The sequence below is a fragment of the Mauremys mutica genome, chromosome 2 (genome assembly GCF_020497125.1).
Source record: "Mauremys mutica isolate MM-2020 ecotype Southern chromosome 2, ASM2049712v1, whole genome shotgun sequence".
Lineage (NCBI taxonomy): Eukaryota > Metazoa > Chordata > Testudines > Geoemydidae > Mauremys > Mauremys mutica.
The window spans coordinates 37,727,166-37,745,737 of NC_059073.1; the positions used below are offsets into that span (position 1 = coordinate 37,727,166).

An 18,572-nucleotide genomic window follows, 5' to 3' on the forward strand; every position below is an offset into this window, starting at 1 on the left:
ATAGTATGTTGTCCTATCTTCTCTGGGTCAGATCCTTGGCTGTGATTAAGGTAAGCACAACACAACTTGGGAGGGAGAGTGCAAAAGTGGCTTTGAGACAGCTTTGCTCTCTCCACAGTCCAGGCACAGCTGTGTACCATGACAGTTCCCTAACCTAAATTAGAACAGATCAAAGTCTGCTGTAACTTATGCCAGCTCTTAGGAGCTCAAGAGTGCTGATAGCAGCTAGGGTGTGGGACGCTGTGGCCGTACCTCTTGTTCTGCCATGCCCCCTCTACTGACCACGGGAAGATATTCCAGTGTAGGAGGTCCTGCGCCATTGGAAGATTCACTTTCACTGAGATGACCTTCCAGTGGCCACCAATGTAGGCTTTAAGGCTGTTTTGTGTTATTAGTGTGGCACAGATAGGCTTCTTCACCCAGGGGCGGCTCTAGGCACCAGCAAAGCAAGCACCTGCTTGGGGCAGCCCATTTGCAGGGGCGGCAGGGAAGCTGAGAACCAACAGGGGGCTCTGGGAGCTGTAGTTCCTTGGTTAGCGCCCTGCCTATAGAGCCAGCCCTGGAGCAGGGAAAGAACTACATTTCCCAGCATTCCCTTGGCCACTACCAACTGGAAAGGAAGGAGGGGGGACTTCATGCGGCAGCGTGCTGTGAGTGCTATGAATGGTAGGGATACCATATTTTAACATTCAGAAAACAGGACACTCCATGGGGAGGGATGGTAACCTCACCCTGCCACCATCCACTCCCTCCGACTGCCCCCCACAGAAACCTCAACCCATCCAACCCCACCTGCTCCCTGTCCCCTGATCACCCCCTCCTGGGACCCCACCCCCTAGCTAAGCGCCGCTGCTCCTTGTCCCCTGATTGCTCCCTCCTGGGACCCCTGCCCCTAACTGCCCCTTGGGACCCCAGCCCCTATCTAAGCCTCTCTTCTCCTTGTCCCCAACTGCCCCCTCCTGAGACCCCCCCCTAGGACCCCACACCCCACCTGTCTCTGACAAACCCCTGGGACTCCCATGCCTATCCAACCGCTGCCTGTCCCCTGACTGCCCCCCTGAACCCCTGACCCATCCAACCCCCCACTCCCTGTCCCCTTGACTGCCCCCCGGAACCTTCTACCCTTTCTCCAACCCCCCAGCCCCCTTACCGTGCCACTCAGACCAGCTTGTCTGGCTCTGCGCAGCGCCAGACACGCTGCTGCATACATGCTGCTGTGCTCCCCCGCGTAGCCCACAGCCCCCCACCCCCACACAAACACACTCAGCACCTGCCTTCCAGATTTGAACACCTCAAAATTCAGGAGTGCTCAAGCTCAGTTTGGGCAGCTGTTACTTCATTTCTCCCAAATCAAATATACTGATCCACTGTAACTTGCTGTAGAAAAAGTAGGATAAAATTGAGCAAGAAATGCTTCTCAGTGGTTATTAGGACTGGAATTGCTATTTTCAACAGCCATTGCCTTTATTTTATTTGTTTGTTTAAAAGGAAGACAGTGATATTGCATTGGCAAATTCCCCATAGAAAGAAAGAGTGGAACAAAAGAATAATAAAGGCACCTCAACTTTTCCTCATTTATGTAGACAGTCTTATAATATACATCCAGATATCCTCCAATCACACAAGCTGAACATTGTTCCACTTTACTGCAGCTCTGTAACCATATGGGACCCAATCCTGTCTGTGTTCTGTGCACATCCAAAATTCCTGCTGAATAACCCGCCCTGGGAGCAAGTTACCAGTGACCCAGGGCTGTGGCAGAAGGACGGTGCAGGTGGGTGGGGGAGAGCCATGGGCTGGGGCAGCAGGAGGTGTGTGTGGGGGGCACTGGTTGGGGGGGGAAGCGGAGAGCCCAGGGCTGGGGCGGCAGAGGGGTGGGGGGAGGGCACTGGTGGGGGGGAGAAGGGGGAAGCTCAGTGCTGGGGCGGCAGGGGGTGTGTGTGTGGGGGGTAAGCCGAGGGCTGGGGCAGCAGGGAGAGTGCGAGGGGGAGCCCAGGGCTGAGAGGTGGGCAGCCACATTTTTTTTTCTTGGGGCGGCAAAAAACCTAGAGCCAGCCCTGTCTTCACCTACATCTTCTATTGTGCATTTCTGTTTGCTACACCCGCACACCCATCCCCACACACCATGTTTTAGGGGTTTTAAACTTGGCTTGATTTCAAAACCAATATGGAAAGCTTTGTTAGGTACTAGGGGCACAATCACATAGTACTGGACAAAATGCTCTCCTCTTTGAGTAATCTCAATACCTAATTGTAAGTGTTACCTGATCAGGACATAAGACTATGACATCAGCAGTAACTCAGCCATCATCCAACTTGCTTTGTCATTTGCATGCCACATTTCTATTTGTTCTAATAAAATTATCCTCTACTGTAATATGTTGTATTTCATAAGGCTAATCTAACAGCTGTGAAATATACAGTAATGCTCTGAAAGCCACATAATAACAATAATTAATATGGTAGGTGCTGTAAAAACACACAACAAAAAGATTGTCCCTGCCCCATGCAACTTACATACACGTTTTTTCACTAGCTGTCAGTGGTACTTTTGTGATATAGTGAGAGATACTATTCCTTTACATCTGTTTTTTAAGGATTCATGACTTTTCTTTTAGTGAAATGTGTAAAAGATATTGAATTGCAAGAATAAGATAATATGCGTAGATAGGCTTCAAAACCTAGAACGAGGCAGGATCCTGCAGAAGTACCCATGTGATCATGGAATTGCAGGCCATGTTTAAAGCATATGCACAAGCAGGCAGAGTGGAGAATGCACATGCAACAATTTTGGCATTTCCTGAATGCCTCACATTGCAACCATGTGATACTTTTGACATTGGTTTTGAATAGAATATATCATTTTACATATCTTATTTTGCATGGCTTTTTATAAGAGGCTCTCAACAGCACTTAAATATTAATTTTCCTAGCCTCCCAGCAAGCTAGAGAAGTATTACTATCCTCATTTTACAGACAGGAAAACTGGGGCACAGAGACAGAGTGACTTGCCAATCATCCCCACACAGTAAGTATGTAGCAGAGATGGAAATGGAACCAAGTTTCTTGACCCTGAACCACTGCTTCACTCCAGGATCAAATACAGCAAGAATAAATGCTTGATTGTACAACAACATTTAAATATTGCAGGAAATTGTTCAGCATTATATAAGGCTAAATTGCAATTGTTCGTTTTAAATAATTGTGGGGTAGAGTGGTTCGATTGACACTGGTGGTGCCACCCTACATAACATTTTTAGCCCAGCAGTAACCACCCAGGCTATAGAGTCATTTTCTTTCTCTCTTCCCCAGAGTATTTTATTCAAAGTGCAATAACTCCAACAGGAGAGACTGAGCAACACACCCTAGAATATGCTATTGACTGGTGGTTAGGGCATTCACCTAGGAGTGCGCAGACTTGGGTTTAAGTCCCTCTTCCAGAGAAGGGATTTGAATTCATGTCTCGCACATCACAGGTGAGTTCCCTAACCACTGCTAAAGGTCATAAGGGGATTCTTTTGGAATCTAGCCCTTCATTTCCTTTGCTCAAAAATTAAACAAAACATTTCAGGTCGAACAAAATGTTTTTGTTTACCCAAAATGAATTTTTTCCAACTTTTTTGAAACTGAAAATTTCAAACAATTGTGACTTTGGTCCTGGTCAATCCAATTTATTTTAGATTTTTTGGAACTGTCAGGAAACTGAAAAATCTGTTACTTGCACAGCTATAGTCCTTGATCATCTTCCCTTTCTTTATGTTTAGATGAAATGGAAAGATCCCACATGTATGATAGAGGTAACCAGGCAGTTAGATCATATTTACACATAGGAATTAAGAAATATGTAATGTAGGTCCAATAGAGAAAGAGACAGAGAAACTTCTGTGTAGCCCAATTTGGGGAAGAACCTGTTTTAATGGATAAAATATAAGAGGGATCGTCAATAAACAGTATAGCAGTGTGAAATATACAGTGTCTTAATTTGCCAGGGCTACACCAAGATGCTCAGGGATGGACCCCTATGCTTGGGGTGACCGTAAACCTCTGACTGTCATAAACTGGGAGTGGAAGATAGGTGGATCATTCCATAATTGCCCTGTTCTGTACACTCACCCAAAGCTCTGGTATGGGACACTGTTGGAGACAGGACACTTGGCAAGATGGACTTTTTTTTTGTTGCTTCTGTTGTAACATGGGATTCCAGTATGGAAAATATAAAAAACTGCTGCCCTAAGGCATCATTAAACACATACTTTAGCAAGAAGGATCACAGGGCCACATTTATATCAGAATCATTGTGAAATGTAGTGTAAATGATTAGCTAGGGGATTGAATTTTGTCCTTCCAGTTTAACAAATAAAAGCACTGCATATCTGTAGTTGCAGATGTCAAGGAAAAAAAGATTGGCAGACAGGGTAAGGAGGTGGAAATACCTATTTTTTTTAAAGTGCTTACCAACAAGGTTTGATTGTATTTTGTATTATGAGAGAGGAGCTGTTTTTATTTCAAAATAAAATCTCACAATAAAGTGAATGCAAATGTGTGTGAAAAGTTGCACTGACATTGACAACAGTGATTTGCAAAATCCAAACCGATGGAACGTTCAAAAGTCTCCTGACTGCTCTCTTAAGAGCATTGCTTTAAAATACACAAAGGGAAACAGAAAAGCTGTTGTGGCAAAAATTTCTCCAATTCTGGCATCCAGATAGTGGTAGGTAGAATATTAAATTGTTTTGGAAAACAAAGAAGGGACTGTGAAGTTGAAAGAAGAAATAGATCTATGGTAAATTCTGGTGGCTTCAGCAAACAGGTTTAGGAAAGGCGAAGACGCAGTAATAGGCTGAGTGAGATGGAAATAGGAAAAGAGTATTGCAATGTTAATGTGAACCTCAGTGAATTTTGATCTGACCTGGGCTTAACAGCTGTGCAAAGGGATACTATACAGGGAAGGAGAGCTTCTGGCTGATCAAGCTTAAATAATAAGAGCATTGACAGGCTGGAGCAGATTGGTGCTTTATTTAGTCCAGTATCCTATTTCTCACAGTGACCTACTACAAGATGCTTCAAAGAAAAGTGCAAGAAACCCCACAGTGGACAATTAATGAATAATCCTCCTTAGAAGGCAAGTTCCTTCCTAACGCCATGCAGATAGTGATTGATTTATATTTGAAGTGTGAGTTTTTGTGTCCCCACCAAAAAAAAGGTGGGTTTTTTTCATGTAAAAAGATGTTTTATTGAAATATCATCTAATCCTTTCTGGAATACAGCCATGCTTTTGCAGTTGATATCTTGTGGCAATGAGTTCCAGAGGTTAAATGTGGACTGTTTAAAAATGTTTCCTGTATCAATCCTAAATTTGTTGAGTGAATGTTTCCTTATTTGTGCACTATGTACGAGAGGATAAATAAGCGCACTTGATTTGTTTCCCCTGCACTTCATGTCCGTCTTAGTCTTTCCCTATCTAAAATAAATGGTCCCAGTCTTTTCAATCATTTTATATACAGGAGCCTTTCCTAATTATTTTTGTTGCCGCTCTCTGAATCCCTTCTATTTCTGCTGTCTTTTTTAGATAGGGTGACCAAAACTGAACCTAGTATTCCAGGTGGGACTGTACTGCTGATTTATATAAAAAGCATTATAATTGCTGTTTTGAACAGAGGTTTCCATTGAATTCCATTGAAGGCTTTTACTGAGTGGTTACAGTTAAGGAAGAACCCAGCAATGTGTGTCTTCCAGTCTGCATTATTCTACATTCCTCAATACTGAATTTAATTTGCCATTGTGAAGCCCATCACCTACCTTTTATTAAGTCTTTCTGAGGTCCCTCACAGTCCTCTCTAGTCATGACTTACCTAGCTAACTTTGCATCATCTGTGAGTTTTGCTACTTCCCTTGGTTATCCCCCTTTTCAATTGATAAATACATTTTAAAAATACTTTAAAAGTAATTTTGGTGTCCCACAAGGCTCAAGTTTTTAAACTGATGCTGTTCTGTATTGGAGGTACCATAATTCAAAGGCATCCTTTCTGCCTCCATTGTTCTGATATTTGGATTTATTTTGCCAACTCACTGGACCCTGGAAAAGCATATCCACTTTGATTTATGTGCCTACAGTGGTTCTGGCACTCTTCTCCCTGTTTCATGTACCAGCTGGTTAGAGACATTCAATGATGCACGAATGCTGCAGACTCAAATCTTTAGTGCAGTTTGGGGCCTGTGTAACTATCTAATTTGCTTAGTCTTAGTTTCCTGTGTTCCTTCTGACCTCAGTCGTCAGCCCTGCTTCGTTACTTGGCCCTTTACATCTGTGACACACCTAAGCAGAAAGTTAATGTCCTACTTGATGGAAATCAGGTAGGTCTCTACACCATCGCACTCTATACTCAGATTTCATACAAGATGAGTCTTAAATTGCATATAGATTTTCAATGCATGGACAAAGGTGGGCATAGAGAGGAAAAATTGATTTTGAAGATATACAAGATGTAGCAACATCATGGAGAAGGAGGAGAAGTGAGAGGAACCTTTCATCACCGATGGCTAAATAACTGCAACTCCTGTGATTTCAGGCTGCTCTAGCAGGAGGCACCACTATGATCATTGACTTTGCAATACCTCAGAAAGGCTGTTCCCTTGTTGAAGCCTATGACACGTGGAGGAGCTGGGCAGATCCTAAAGTCTGCTGTGATTACGCACTGCATGTGGCAGTTACATGGTGGAGCAGCAAGGTAGATACAATAGTGTGTTGACGCTATATTGATTTGTTAAGTTGAATTATTCATGACTAGATTTCAGATGTAAAGTGTAACATGCTAACATAAGTAAAATGTATTAATACTTACCTGTATTTGCAAAGGCCTGCAGTAGTATTGCCCTGTAGTGTTGTGATTTTGTTAGATCTCACAAACTGAACACAATTGGGGCTGTCAATTTGACTGAGAGATCCAGGAAAACCTCATTCATTCTTGCCCATACTGGGCCTGACCAAGAGAAGTACTAAGACCCTGATGATCACCTAAAATTTCCACTGATTTCAATGGGACTTCAGGAATTTTGCATTTCTCAGAACGAGACCCGTTCTTTGGGCTCATATAGAATGTGAGGTGCTCTATTAATGATACTAATATTAAATACCAGAATATGGTTCTTTCTAGTTCCCATTTTAACTCCCCAAATTACACACTAAGACAGTAGTCCTGTAACACCCAGGCATGGGAGTCTGTGCACTGAGCACTTCATGCATTGGTCACAACTTTGTAAAAGCAAATGACTGAATATTACGTAGCCCCCAGGTCACAGCCCTAAACAGCAGAAACCTTTTCCTTATCAGTCATTCCAGATTTTCCTTACTCTTTGAGTATGCCAGAGGTTAATTCCCAGAAAGGGACCCAGCTGGTTTAGCATCTGGTCTGAAGGATCTAAACTCCTGGATCAAAACTTGCCCAGACCTACTCCACTCTCTAACCTTTTGAGAAAGAGAAATTGAATATTAATCAGCATATGGTGCGGGACTCTTTCCACAAATTCCAGGCTTTTTGCACCAATTTCTTTGGTAAAAATGTCCAGTCTTTGAAAATCCTTTGTGTCTTGGACATCTGTGTGTGTGTAGTTTGTGAAGCACTTTGATATTAAAGGAGCTATATAAACATTTTACTTTCCATGCTTGCTTGGACTGAGTAAATTTTTTCTTGATGGGCAAATAAAATATCATTGGGTTGTTCATTATCCTCATCTCCTCATGGCAGTTTAGCAAGGCTGATAGAAGTGGAAAAGATAACTATTCTATTTTTCACAGCTGCATTGTGGGAATTGTTGACATTTGTTTTTCTTTCAGGTCAAGGAAGAAATGAGAATTCTTGCTGAAGACAAAGGGGTCAACTCCTTCAAGATGTTTATGGCCTATAAAGATCTGTATATGATTGGAAATAGTGAACTATATGCAGCTTTTTCCCAGTGTAAGCAAATTGGAGCAATTGCTCAGGTCCATGCAGAGAACGGGGATTTGATTGCAGAGGTAGGTGTTGGATGCAATGATTTAAAATTTGGAAGTCAAAGGTACTGATGTGTCTCCCATTCCCACACTACCAGGCTGCCTTCCTATCTTTACTGTAATGTAAGGAAGTGCTGTTAACCTCAATTCCCCATAAGTAAAATGGGGATAAGTGACTTGCCCAAAGTCTCTGTGCTGGAGCAGGGAATTAAATCCAGGTGTCCTGAATGCTAAGCTAGTGTCCTAACCATTGGGTCCAATTGGTTTTGGATAGTGTTGCGAATGATACCTGTAGGCCACACACTGTTCGTTTCTAGGCTGAGGCACAAAACCCAAAGATTTACAGAGTGTCCAAATAACAAAGTTTTATTGCGCAAGGTTCAAACAACATTCGAACGTGGTGTCCCCCTGCTAGTCAGGGAGAGACCCAGGCTGCAGATTACATAGAAGTTATATACCTTTTAGGAGTGCATGCTACCCTTGTGAATCGGAAGCCTTAACCAATAAACAAGCCATTTTCTTATCTTTAGCCTATTACAGTTAATCACTGTCCTCATGCTGGCTAGTGCACAGTCCAGCTGTTACCTTGCATACTAGAATTTTTCCTTAATTATGTTGTTGCAGCTGTGTTCCTATCCTCTTTCTGTTTCTGACTTTATCTTTCTTTAATGCTGCCCTTGGGAGCCATGTATGTGATGTGCTCACTTTTAGTTAATGATGGATACAAAATAGGGGAACTTACAAAATGGAGTCGCTCATGCTAACTACCCTTAACAGATAGGTGCTGGATGATGCCAAGTAGCCTACTCCAGTGCACAGTAAATCAAATTCTTTTTAGGGTCTGACTCAGACACCTTTGAAATCAGAGTCCTTCTGTTGACTTTGGTGAGCTTTAAATGAGGCCCTTAATGTTTCTGAATTTCTTGTAGGCATGTCAAATAATGTGCATGAACATGAAGGCTAATGTTGTGTTTATTTATTGTATACGTAGTTTAGCTCCCTTAAGTAGTTAGTGGGTTGTGCTTATTTGCATAAAGTGAAAAGCGCTGAGTAGGCCCAGGAGTATGTGGTGGGCGGGAAATGATCCTTCTATAATGAGAGCATTACCGCACAGCTGCCAAGAAGAGTGAGTACAGAAGAGCAGGAGTGAGGTCAGTGGGAGGAACACTTGGCTAAGTGCCTCAGTGGCATGATGAGGATAGTACTTAACTCCGGGTCTCCTCAGACATGGCCATTCCCCATGCGTGTTTTACCCAGTTCATTTATGAGTAATGGAGGTAGGCACACAGAGGGATCTGCACTGGGTGAGCACAAGTCTCAAGATCCCTGTATCTATATGTAGCTTCGGCTTACTCTAGTGCTGGTGTGTAACTTCAGTGTCTTCACTTAAGCACCACGCTATGACTTAGATTCCTGCCCATGCTGGTTAGTGTTTTCAGAGTTTCTTGAAGTATCTTTGACTAGAATAGTTGAATAGTCTCCAGAGTCCCTCAATAAGGAATGCATTTGTCACTAAACTACAAGCCAGTGAGTGTTTAAACTCTTGTAATACAATGCAAATTATAATACTATATGCTCATCTAGCCCCTTTTCATCCCTAGACCTCAAAGTACTTTACACAGGTGGTTAAATATCTTTATAATGTGGGTAAGTATCTGTGCTACTGATTGGTCCACTCGGGCACATAGATGTTCAGGGTGGGCTTTTCAAAAGCACCTAAGCATCTTTGAAAGCCAGTGGCACTTGTGCTTCTAAGTCACTTAGGCATTTTTGAAATCACACCCCTAAATATTGGAGTCTGACCTTTGACTTCAATGGGAGCAGAAGTAGGGCAGTGCTGAGTGCTCTTGAAAATCCCATCCTAAGTGAATTATTCAGTGTCACACAGCAAATCGGTTGCAGCGTCTGGATTAGAACCCAGATCAGCTGACAGCTAAGTTGGCTAAACCACTGCTGCACTTATATAATTGACACTGCTAATTAAAGCAATGCTAACATATATGTATTCTTGTGTGGTCTGTAGGGTGCAAAGAAGATGTTAGCACTGGGGATAACTGGCCCTGAGGGACATGAACTGAGTCGTCCCGAAGAGGTGGAAGCAGAAGCCACAATGAGAGCAATCACCATAGCAAACGCAGTGAACTGCCCTCTTTATGTCGTTCATGTAATGAGCAAATCTGCAGCGAAGGTGATAGCTAATGCACGAAGAGAAGGTAACTGCCCTCCTGCATATTCATGCTTGGTCCAGGGCATGAGAGTAATGGTTATGCTTGTTGAAGGATGGTTGCAGGAAGGTGTCTTAGCTGGCTCCTCAGTTGGGGTTCCTGTCAGGGGGCTGAGGGTGGGGATGATAGTTGGGAGGTGGATAGGGGCATTGTAAGCTGCTGCTGGAGGGGAGAGAAATACAATAGTTCTGAGCAGTATATAGAGGTTGGGTGTACTTGTCCTCTGTGTGTTAGACATACACAGTTGGTCACTATGTCATAGCACAGAGATATAAAACTACAGTGAAATTCTGAGTCAGCTGCTGCTTTAATAAAAATAAAAGTTTGTTTAATTGCAAGAGGAAAATATCTCTTTAATTTTCACTATCTATTTGGTATATGAGGAATTCCAATAGCAGGAAACAGGAGCATTTGAGGGTAGCCTGGACATTAACTCCATGCTGCCCTTGTGTACAAAAGCTTTAGTCTGGCCCTTGCACTGATGTTCTGAATTATTAGTGCACTTGGTTTTTAATCAAGTCGAGGGATGTCACAAACAGGCTGGATAACGCCAGTATTTGATAAAGTGCCCACTAATTTTGGATGCCCAACTTGAGGCACCACATCCCAGGTGAGCGCTCTCCCCACTGGGATAAAGGGGGGTTCTTCTTCGAGTGATTGCTCCTATGCATTCCAGTTAGGTGTGTGCGCCGCGCGTGCACGGCTCTTCGGAACATTTTTACCCTAGCAACTCCGGCGGGCCGGCTGGGCGCCCCCTGGAGTGGCGCCGCCATGGCGCTGGATATATACCCCAGCTGGCCCGTCCGCTCCTCAGTTCCTTCTTGCCGGCTACTCCGACAGTGGGGAAGGAGGGCGGGTCTGGAATGGATAGGAGCAACACATCTCGAAGAACAACAGTTACTACGGTGAGTAACCGTCTTTTCTTCTTCGAGTGATTGCTCCTATGCATTCCAGTTAGGTGATTCCCAAGCCTTACCTAGGCGGTGGGGTCGGAGTGAGACGTGGCAGAGTGTAGGACTGCTGATCCGAAGGCTGCATCGTCTCTAGATTGCTGCACCAACGCGTAGTGGGAAGCGAAGGTGTGTACAGAAGACCAGGTGGCCGCTCTACAGATGTCCTGGATAGGAGTATGGGCCAGGAAGGCGGCAGACGAGGCCTGCGCTCTCGTCGAGTGAGCAGTGAGGCGGCATGCAGGCACGCGAGCAAGCTCGTAGCATGTCCGGATACATGCCGTCACCCAGGAGGAAATCCTTTGAGAGGAGACCGGCTCGCCTTTCATGCGATCGGCAACCGCTACGAACAGCTGGGTCGAACGCCGGAAGGGCTTCGTCCGCTCGATATAAAAAGCGAGAGCCCTGCGGACGTCCAGGGTATGAAGCTGTTGCTCCCGAGGGGAGGCGTGCGGCTTCGGGAAGAAGACCGGAAGGAAGATCTCCTGGTTGAGGTGGAAGGCCGACACCACCTTAGGGAGGAAGGCCGGGTGTGGTCGAAGCTGCACCTTGTCTGCGTGGAAGACAGTATACGGCGGACCAACCGTGAGGGCACGGAGCTCGAACACCCGTCTTGCCGACGTTATAGCGACAAGGAAAGCCGTCTTCCACGAGAGGTAGAGCAGGGAGCACGTGGCCAAGGGCTCAAAGGGGGCTCCCATAAGCCTGGCCAGAACCAGGTTCAAATCCCAGGCCGGGGTAGGACGTCGTATCGGCGGGTACAACCGGTCCAGGCCCTTAAGGAAGCGGGAAACCATCTGGTTCGAGAAGATGGATCGACCTTCTATGGATGGACGAAAGGCGGACACGGCTGCCAGGTGCACCTTCAAGGAGGAGACCGTGAGTCCTTGTTCCTTAAGGTACACATCTTGAAGAACAACAGTTACTACGGTGAGTAACCGTCTTTTCTGTCTCCCCTGTCATTTTCTTCACATTTTCTTCACATTTAAACAACGTTCAAAAAATGCCTCAAACCAAAACAAACCAAAACATGTCAGTCAACAGGATGTGAAACTTTTCCAACCTTTTGGATTCACCAAAAATGTTGAAGGATTTTGGTTTTTGTTTCACCTGAATGAAATTATTTTTCCATAGTTTCTGACCTGCCAGGAAACTGAAAAATCAGCTATTCACACAGCTCTAACCTCAATGGAAGGGGCCCAAATCCTTATGGATTACCAGCCTTTTCAGATCCCACTTGGCTTCCCTCTTGATCCAACTTGATCCATGTATGCCTCAGTTTCCCTGTCTATACATTTTGGATACTGGTCTACCTTTTAGGCTTGATTAAATTCTTTAAAGTGTTTTGAGATAATAGATGGAAGGTTCCATAGAAGTGCACAGTAATATTGTTACATTTAGGATTAAAGTAATGTTTACCCACATCCTGTTTTGAAGTATAGACATACTAGAGATAGCCAATGTATTATGGTATTCTAATAAGATTCTGTCTTATTGATTCAAATATGTAAAAGAAACTTTTACCTGTATCTTATTTAGCAGCAAAGATTATCAATACTGTGCTAAACTAGATTTGTCCACTAGGTGACACTCTTGGTAGTAATGTGGAATCCAGCTTGCTGTATGCCTTTGTAAATTCATTCAGTGAAGTGGTGTCAGAATCAAATACAAGAAACTGCAAAATCAGTCATAATATCCAGGTGAAAGCAGAAATTTTGACAAGCAAATGTAAAGGCCTGATGATGGGGAAAAAGGTGTTTTGCACTATGCTGTGTCAATACAGAATTCTGTAATGCTGGCAGAACCTGTAACACTTACATATAACATGAAGGAGATCTTGTATGTCCTGGAGTCCATGTAGGATTACTGGTGACTAGGCACAAAGAACAAATTGATCGCATTCTGCTTCCTGCTGTCCTGGAGAAATCTGGAATTACTTCATTGAGTTGCTCCAGGTTTACAGGAGAGAAATGAAGTCTGGCCTACACTTAAAAGTTTTACCGGAAAAACTTTTACTTCAGTTGGGTGTGTGGGTTTTTTGACTGAAATAGTTTATACCAGTAAAAGCCCCAGCATGGGTACTGGTATAAAGGTTATTTGTATAGCTTGTTCTGCTTCCCCTACAGAATAGCTATACCAATATTCAGTAAGCACTTTGTTTCTGGTATAACTGTGTCCATGTTTTATGGGGGCGGGAGGAGTACCACTATAGCTAAAGCACAAAACTTTCTAGCGTAGATAGGGCCTGAGAGTGGATTTTAACCAATTAAAAAATCCAGCCCCCTGGATTTTTAAAAGATTGATCCAAAAACAACATACCAAAATTGACCAAATTATAAACAGAATGTCACTGTAGAGTAAGAGGATTGCTGGAATGGTCTTCAACATACAGAATAAAGCCCTTGAAGACCATTCCAGCTAAGGTTCCATTGACAGGTCAGATTAGCCTCTGAATTGCAGATGGGTAAATCTCATTTCTGAAAATGGGATTTAGGGTCCTAAGTCACTTACATGCTTCTGAAAATTGTATCCCAATAAACAACATGCAAGGATAAAATCTTCCAGTGTGACATGATTTCAGTTGATGGGTCTCAAGATTATACCTCTCCTTGATCTGCAGAGAGTTTGACAATAAATCTGAAGCAGACAGTGCGCTTAGTGATGGACCAATTCATGTGGAAGCAGCCAGTGCCAGCCCAGCTAAATGTTTAATGAAGAGACAACTAAGAACCACAGCTATTTTCAAACAGAACAGACTTTAAAGTACAGCAAAAGCAGTCAAAAAGACCGGAAGGGGCTTGATTCCTGCTTAGTATTTTTCATTAAATACAAGAAAATGTGACAAATGCAAAGGTATTATGGGTCTGATCTGTCACTGCACTACCCCAGGATAGTGTCTATAGGCACAAGCAGGTTGAGCTAATAGAGCCTTCCCTCAGAATGTTCTTGCTTGTTGGTTTAAGGCAGGTTCTAATATTATTTTACCACTAAATTCAGTGAGTCGTGGTCAGAATGAAATGCAAGAAATACCGGTAGTAAAATCAGCAAAAATGTCCAAATTTAACCTGGTGAAGCTGCAACACGCTAGACTCAAGGCCATTACTGAAATGAATCTGCAGGTTTATGCTGCTTCCCACTCATGGGAGCACCTCGGGTTATGTTCTGATTGCAGAAACTTCATCATGAGTGATGATACATGAGCCAGAAAGAACCAGCTTGACTCATGCATCCCAGAGTGTGCTGGGCTGAGAATTGAAAACATCTATGCACTTGTAAACGAGATATGGAACTATTGGCAGACACTCATAGAACCCCACAGTGTCATTTTTTCAGGCTTTTTTCATGGTAATTCACAGTGAAGTTCACTTTGGAAGGAATTCTCTCCTCTGCTGCTGCGCCAGCTCCAGCAGGGGAGATTCCTCCTGGCACAGGCTTTGCGTAAGCATTGCCACCACAAGACCCAGGGTAGGAGGCATGGTGAGTGTGGGAGAGGAGTGTTGCAGGTTGAAAGTGTAGGTGGAGCTGCCCCTACAGGTAGCTGAAGACAGGCTGTTGTAACCTCAGCAAACTCTCAAAAATGTCTGTTCCATCGGAGGTCTGTTGGGCCCCTGCGGCCAGGGTCAGCTCCAGGCACCAGAGCAGCAAGTGCGTGCCTGGGGCACCATGCCGCGGGGGCGGTGTGCCGATTGCCGTGAGGGTGGCAGTCAGGCTGCCTTTGGCGGCATGCCTGCGGGAGGTCCGCCGGTCCCGCGGCTTCGGTGGCAATTTGGCGGCAGGTACGCCGAAGGCGCGGGACTGGCGGACCTCCCGCAGGTATGCCACCGAATCTGCGTTACCGGCGGACCTCCCGCAAGCGCACTGCCAAAAGGCGCCTGACTGCCGTGCTTGGGGCGGCAAAATACATGTGGCGGCCCAGAATAGGGAGAGCACACATGTGGCCTAAACTCAAATCCCCCGAACCATGGCTGTGAATTTTGTGCTGTGCCTCTTAGAAGGCAGTGCAGAATCCCATCCTTTAAAGTTTGAAAATAAATGGGTATAATACAAAGGATCTACTGCTTAGATCTTGGAAGAGAGTCCTGGGGTTCCCATCTTCTTTTCTTTGTATCTTTCTCCTCCTCTCTTTGCCTAACTCCATAATACAATTAGATAAATGGGATTGGAAGCTTAAAACTCTGCAAGTTAAAGACCAAGTAATAATGAGAAAAATAACATTCACCAGTATGTGACAAAGCAAAGCAAACTGAGACAATGGGAGAAGATGACTAATATTTGTGTCCTCAAAGATGCTGAAACCATCTGGTAACTAATGTAGCTGGAGAACAAAACTAGAAGCCCTACACCAATAGCTGCAGGCATATCGGGATTGATCGAAACTTAAAAATGGTCATACAGCATTTTTGTATACCTAATCTTCACAAAGCAATTGAGGAATGGCACAACACCTGCTGAGAATATAACTTAAAAAGAATGCCAAGCACCAAAGAAAGGCACTGCTTGCACATCTGAAAACTTCAGCCCCTGTGAACTGGTGGCACTAGATTATTTTGACATTGAATGAATGAGATTTTTTTGTGTCATCTCACAGACATTCACAAATAAATGAATTACATGAATTACTGGTAATGCAGTGACTGTCTGTGTGCAAATAAAACAGTCACACAGACATCCAAATCTGGTTTATTGAGATCTAGCTTGTTGGTGAGGCCATGCCTTATCCCTTTCAGAAGGTGTGAGGGGACAGTTAATTTCCACTGGGAGAGCCACAAACAGAAGTTGCCCTCCAGAGGAGACCTTAAATTGAGGTAGCACTTGTCACAGTGCAACATCCTTCCCTCATACTGCGTAGTGCTGTGAGCACTGGATAACAACTCACACCCGTGAGGTGGGAACTTTCCCAACAATCTTGTGGCCCAGAGAAAAATGATAGAAACTGAGCCATGCAATTGTCTGTATGGATACTGTAACCTGTTTGTAGTAATGTATCAATTTACTCTGTGGTGTAGCTTCATCAATATGGGTCTAAGCTCTTTGACAGTCATCACAGCATGAATCTATGTATCTATCATACTTATGTATACTTATATAGTACACGTGTTTATGATTAGAGCTGGGCTTTTCTGTCCCACCATTTTTTCCCCATTCTGCATCATGGCGGGAGGAGAGGTGGGAAGAGAGAAAAGAAAACCATAGGCTGGTGGGTAGGACACTCACGTGGGACATGGTAGTCTGGAGTTCAAGTTCCCTGTTCTGAGCCCGAGTCCCCCAAATCCCAGGTCTGTCCCAAACCCCTCGGCTTTGTATCTCTGTGGCTTTGAACAGAATTTCCATCCTGGACCTGAAAAACCTTTCCCCACAAGAGTTTTGGCTTTGATACATAGTGATTTTCCGTGTGTGTGTGTGTGTGTGTGTAAAAATTATTACATCCAAATAATTCCTGACCAGCTCTCCTTATGGTAGGCAGTATCTGAGCACCTCAAAACCTTTATTGTATTTCTCCCCCCACTCCCTTTCTGAGACAGGACAGTGCTATTATCCCCATTTTGCAGATGGGAATCGAGGCACACAAGCCTGCTAATAAACAAATCCTACATCCTTCAGTCTGGCTGTAGATGTGTTGTGCCATTCCCATGTACAAAGAAAACATTGAACCAAACAGAGGACCAGTGTTTATGAACCTCACATGTTCAAACCTTGCAGCCATGTTTTACTATGGCTCATATGAAAGCTTGCAGATAGCTCTCCACCACAGAAACATTTATAGTTCATCAAGTTTCCATCAAGCTTTGTAGGTGCACCCATGAAGGTTCATTAATTCCACAGTAGCGGGACACCAGTCACCCCACGAAAAGGGCAAGTATAGTATTGTGCCAGCAACTATTGAGTTCAATCCTGGCACTGATGCTGAAAACTTCAGTGGTCTTGGGAGAGTTGCTTAGCCATTTTTGTCTGCTTTACCCCATTTATAAAATAGGGATAGTAAAATATATTTATCTCCTTCAGAAGGGTATGGAGAGGGTTAATTAGTTTATGCTTGTAAAGGCTGTATATAGATACATAAAAAGATTACTGTTTATTCCTTTAAACAGGCTGTAAGGCTGCTGCAGAACAGAATAAAATTCTCACCCACCAGGGAAACTAGCCAGTCACACCTGGAACCATTATGATATTTTGGGCAGCCCGATTTCAGTGAACCGGCTGTAATGTTACAGACTCCAGATATACTGCATCTTTGATTTCAATATTCTGTTATAGAGGGTCACCAGAACGAGGGCCTTATCAGTGAATGTGCAGTGATAATACCAGTGAAAGTGATTTAAAATTATCTATCATCATCTATGTTTTTGATAATGCTTGTTATAATTTTATTTTTCCATTGATTGTGTGATGATCTAGCCACTCTGTAATTAAGGTTGATGCTAGCAGCTTTTAGTAATCATTTTATTTTCAAACTCCAACACTACCACCTTCCCACAGACATTCCCCCTGAAATTTCATATGATGCATCTGGGTAGAATTTTCCTGTGAGGCTTGGGGGTTTTTTTTTTGTTTGTTTGTTTTAAAAGGCTTATAAAGTTACAGTGATTAAAAATGTCCCTGTGGTTGACCAGAAATTTTATTAGCTCTTTTAGCTCAACATCTCTCCAAAATGACTCCAAGTTAGTTTTGTTCTCTTGATTACCTGTTACACAATTGTAGTTCAGACAGTTAAAAATGTAAACTTGGAAGGTCTCTCTCTCTCTATCCCTATACCACTACATAATTGACACATTTTGTAATGCCAAGAAGAACAATCATTCCAAATATATTTATCCCACTATGAAGAAACTTCCAGACCTCAGATATAATTTAATGTAACCCGGGATTATGTTCCTTTTGAAATGTCTTCTACACACTAAGCAAACAATATAAAAAATCAATAATGGTATGTCTGACAGAAATATAATTGAAAAAGCTTTCCCAAGCAACATAAGAAAACATATCAGAGGATGATCAATAACTTATTCATAATGGAGATGCTGTATTACAGTTTACATGTTGTAGTCTACTGTACATTAGTGTCTAGTTTAAGATGACAGAGACTACAAATGTTTTTTTCAAACTTAAATCCACCATCTTTAGGAAGAGCAGGGAAAAGAAACTACAAAACCAGCATTTTACAGTATTTGTTGCCTTAAATACTTTTTACTGATGATATTAATTCCGATGTTTGTTTTTCAGGGAAGGTAGTATATGGGGAGCCTATTGCTGCTAGTCTTGGTACAGATGGCACTCACTACTGGCATAAAGAATGGCATCACGCCGCAGGATATGTCATGGGACCGCCACTGAGGCCAGACCCTTCAACACCTGATTTCCTCATGAACTTACTGGTCAAGTAAGCAGACAAAAAAGCAGTTGACAAGT

The 18,572-nt window shown here is 43.4% G+C and overlaps 1 protein-coding gene across 4 annotated transcripts in view; it reads left to right on the forward strand.

The window, feature by feature from the left end:
- Positions 1-18,572, forward strand: part of DPYS (dihydropyrimidinase) — a 48,372-nt gene that overhangs the window by 7,558 nt on the left and 22,242 nt on the right. For all 4 annotated transcript variants that reach the window (XM_045004947.1, XM_045004946.1, XM_045004944.1 and 1 more), the window contains 4 exons: positions 6,570-6,728; positions 7,835-8,014; positions 10,014-10,203; positions 18,387-18,543. In XM_045004947.1, the coding sequence (XP_044860882.1) occupies positions 6,570-6,728; positions 7,835-8,014; positions 10,014-10,203; positions 18,387-18,543 (686 nt within the window). The remainder of the gene's footprint in view (positions 1-6,569; positions 6,729-7,834; positions 8,015-10,013; positions 10,204-18,386; positions 18,544-18,572) is intronic.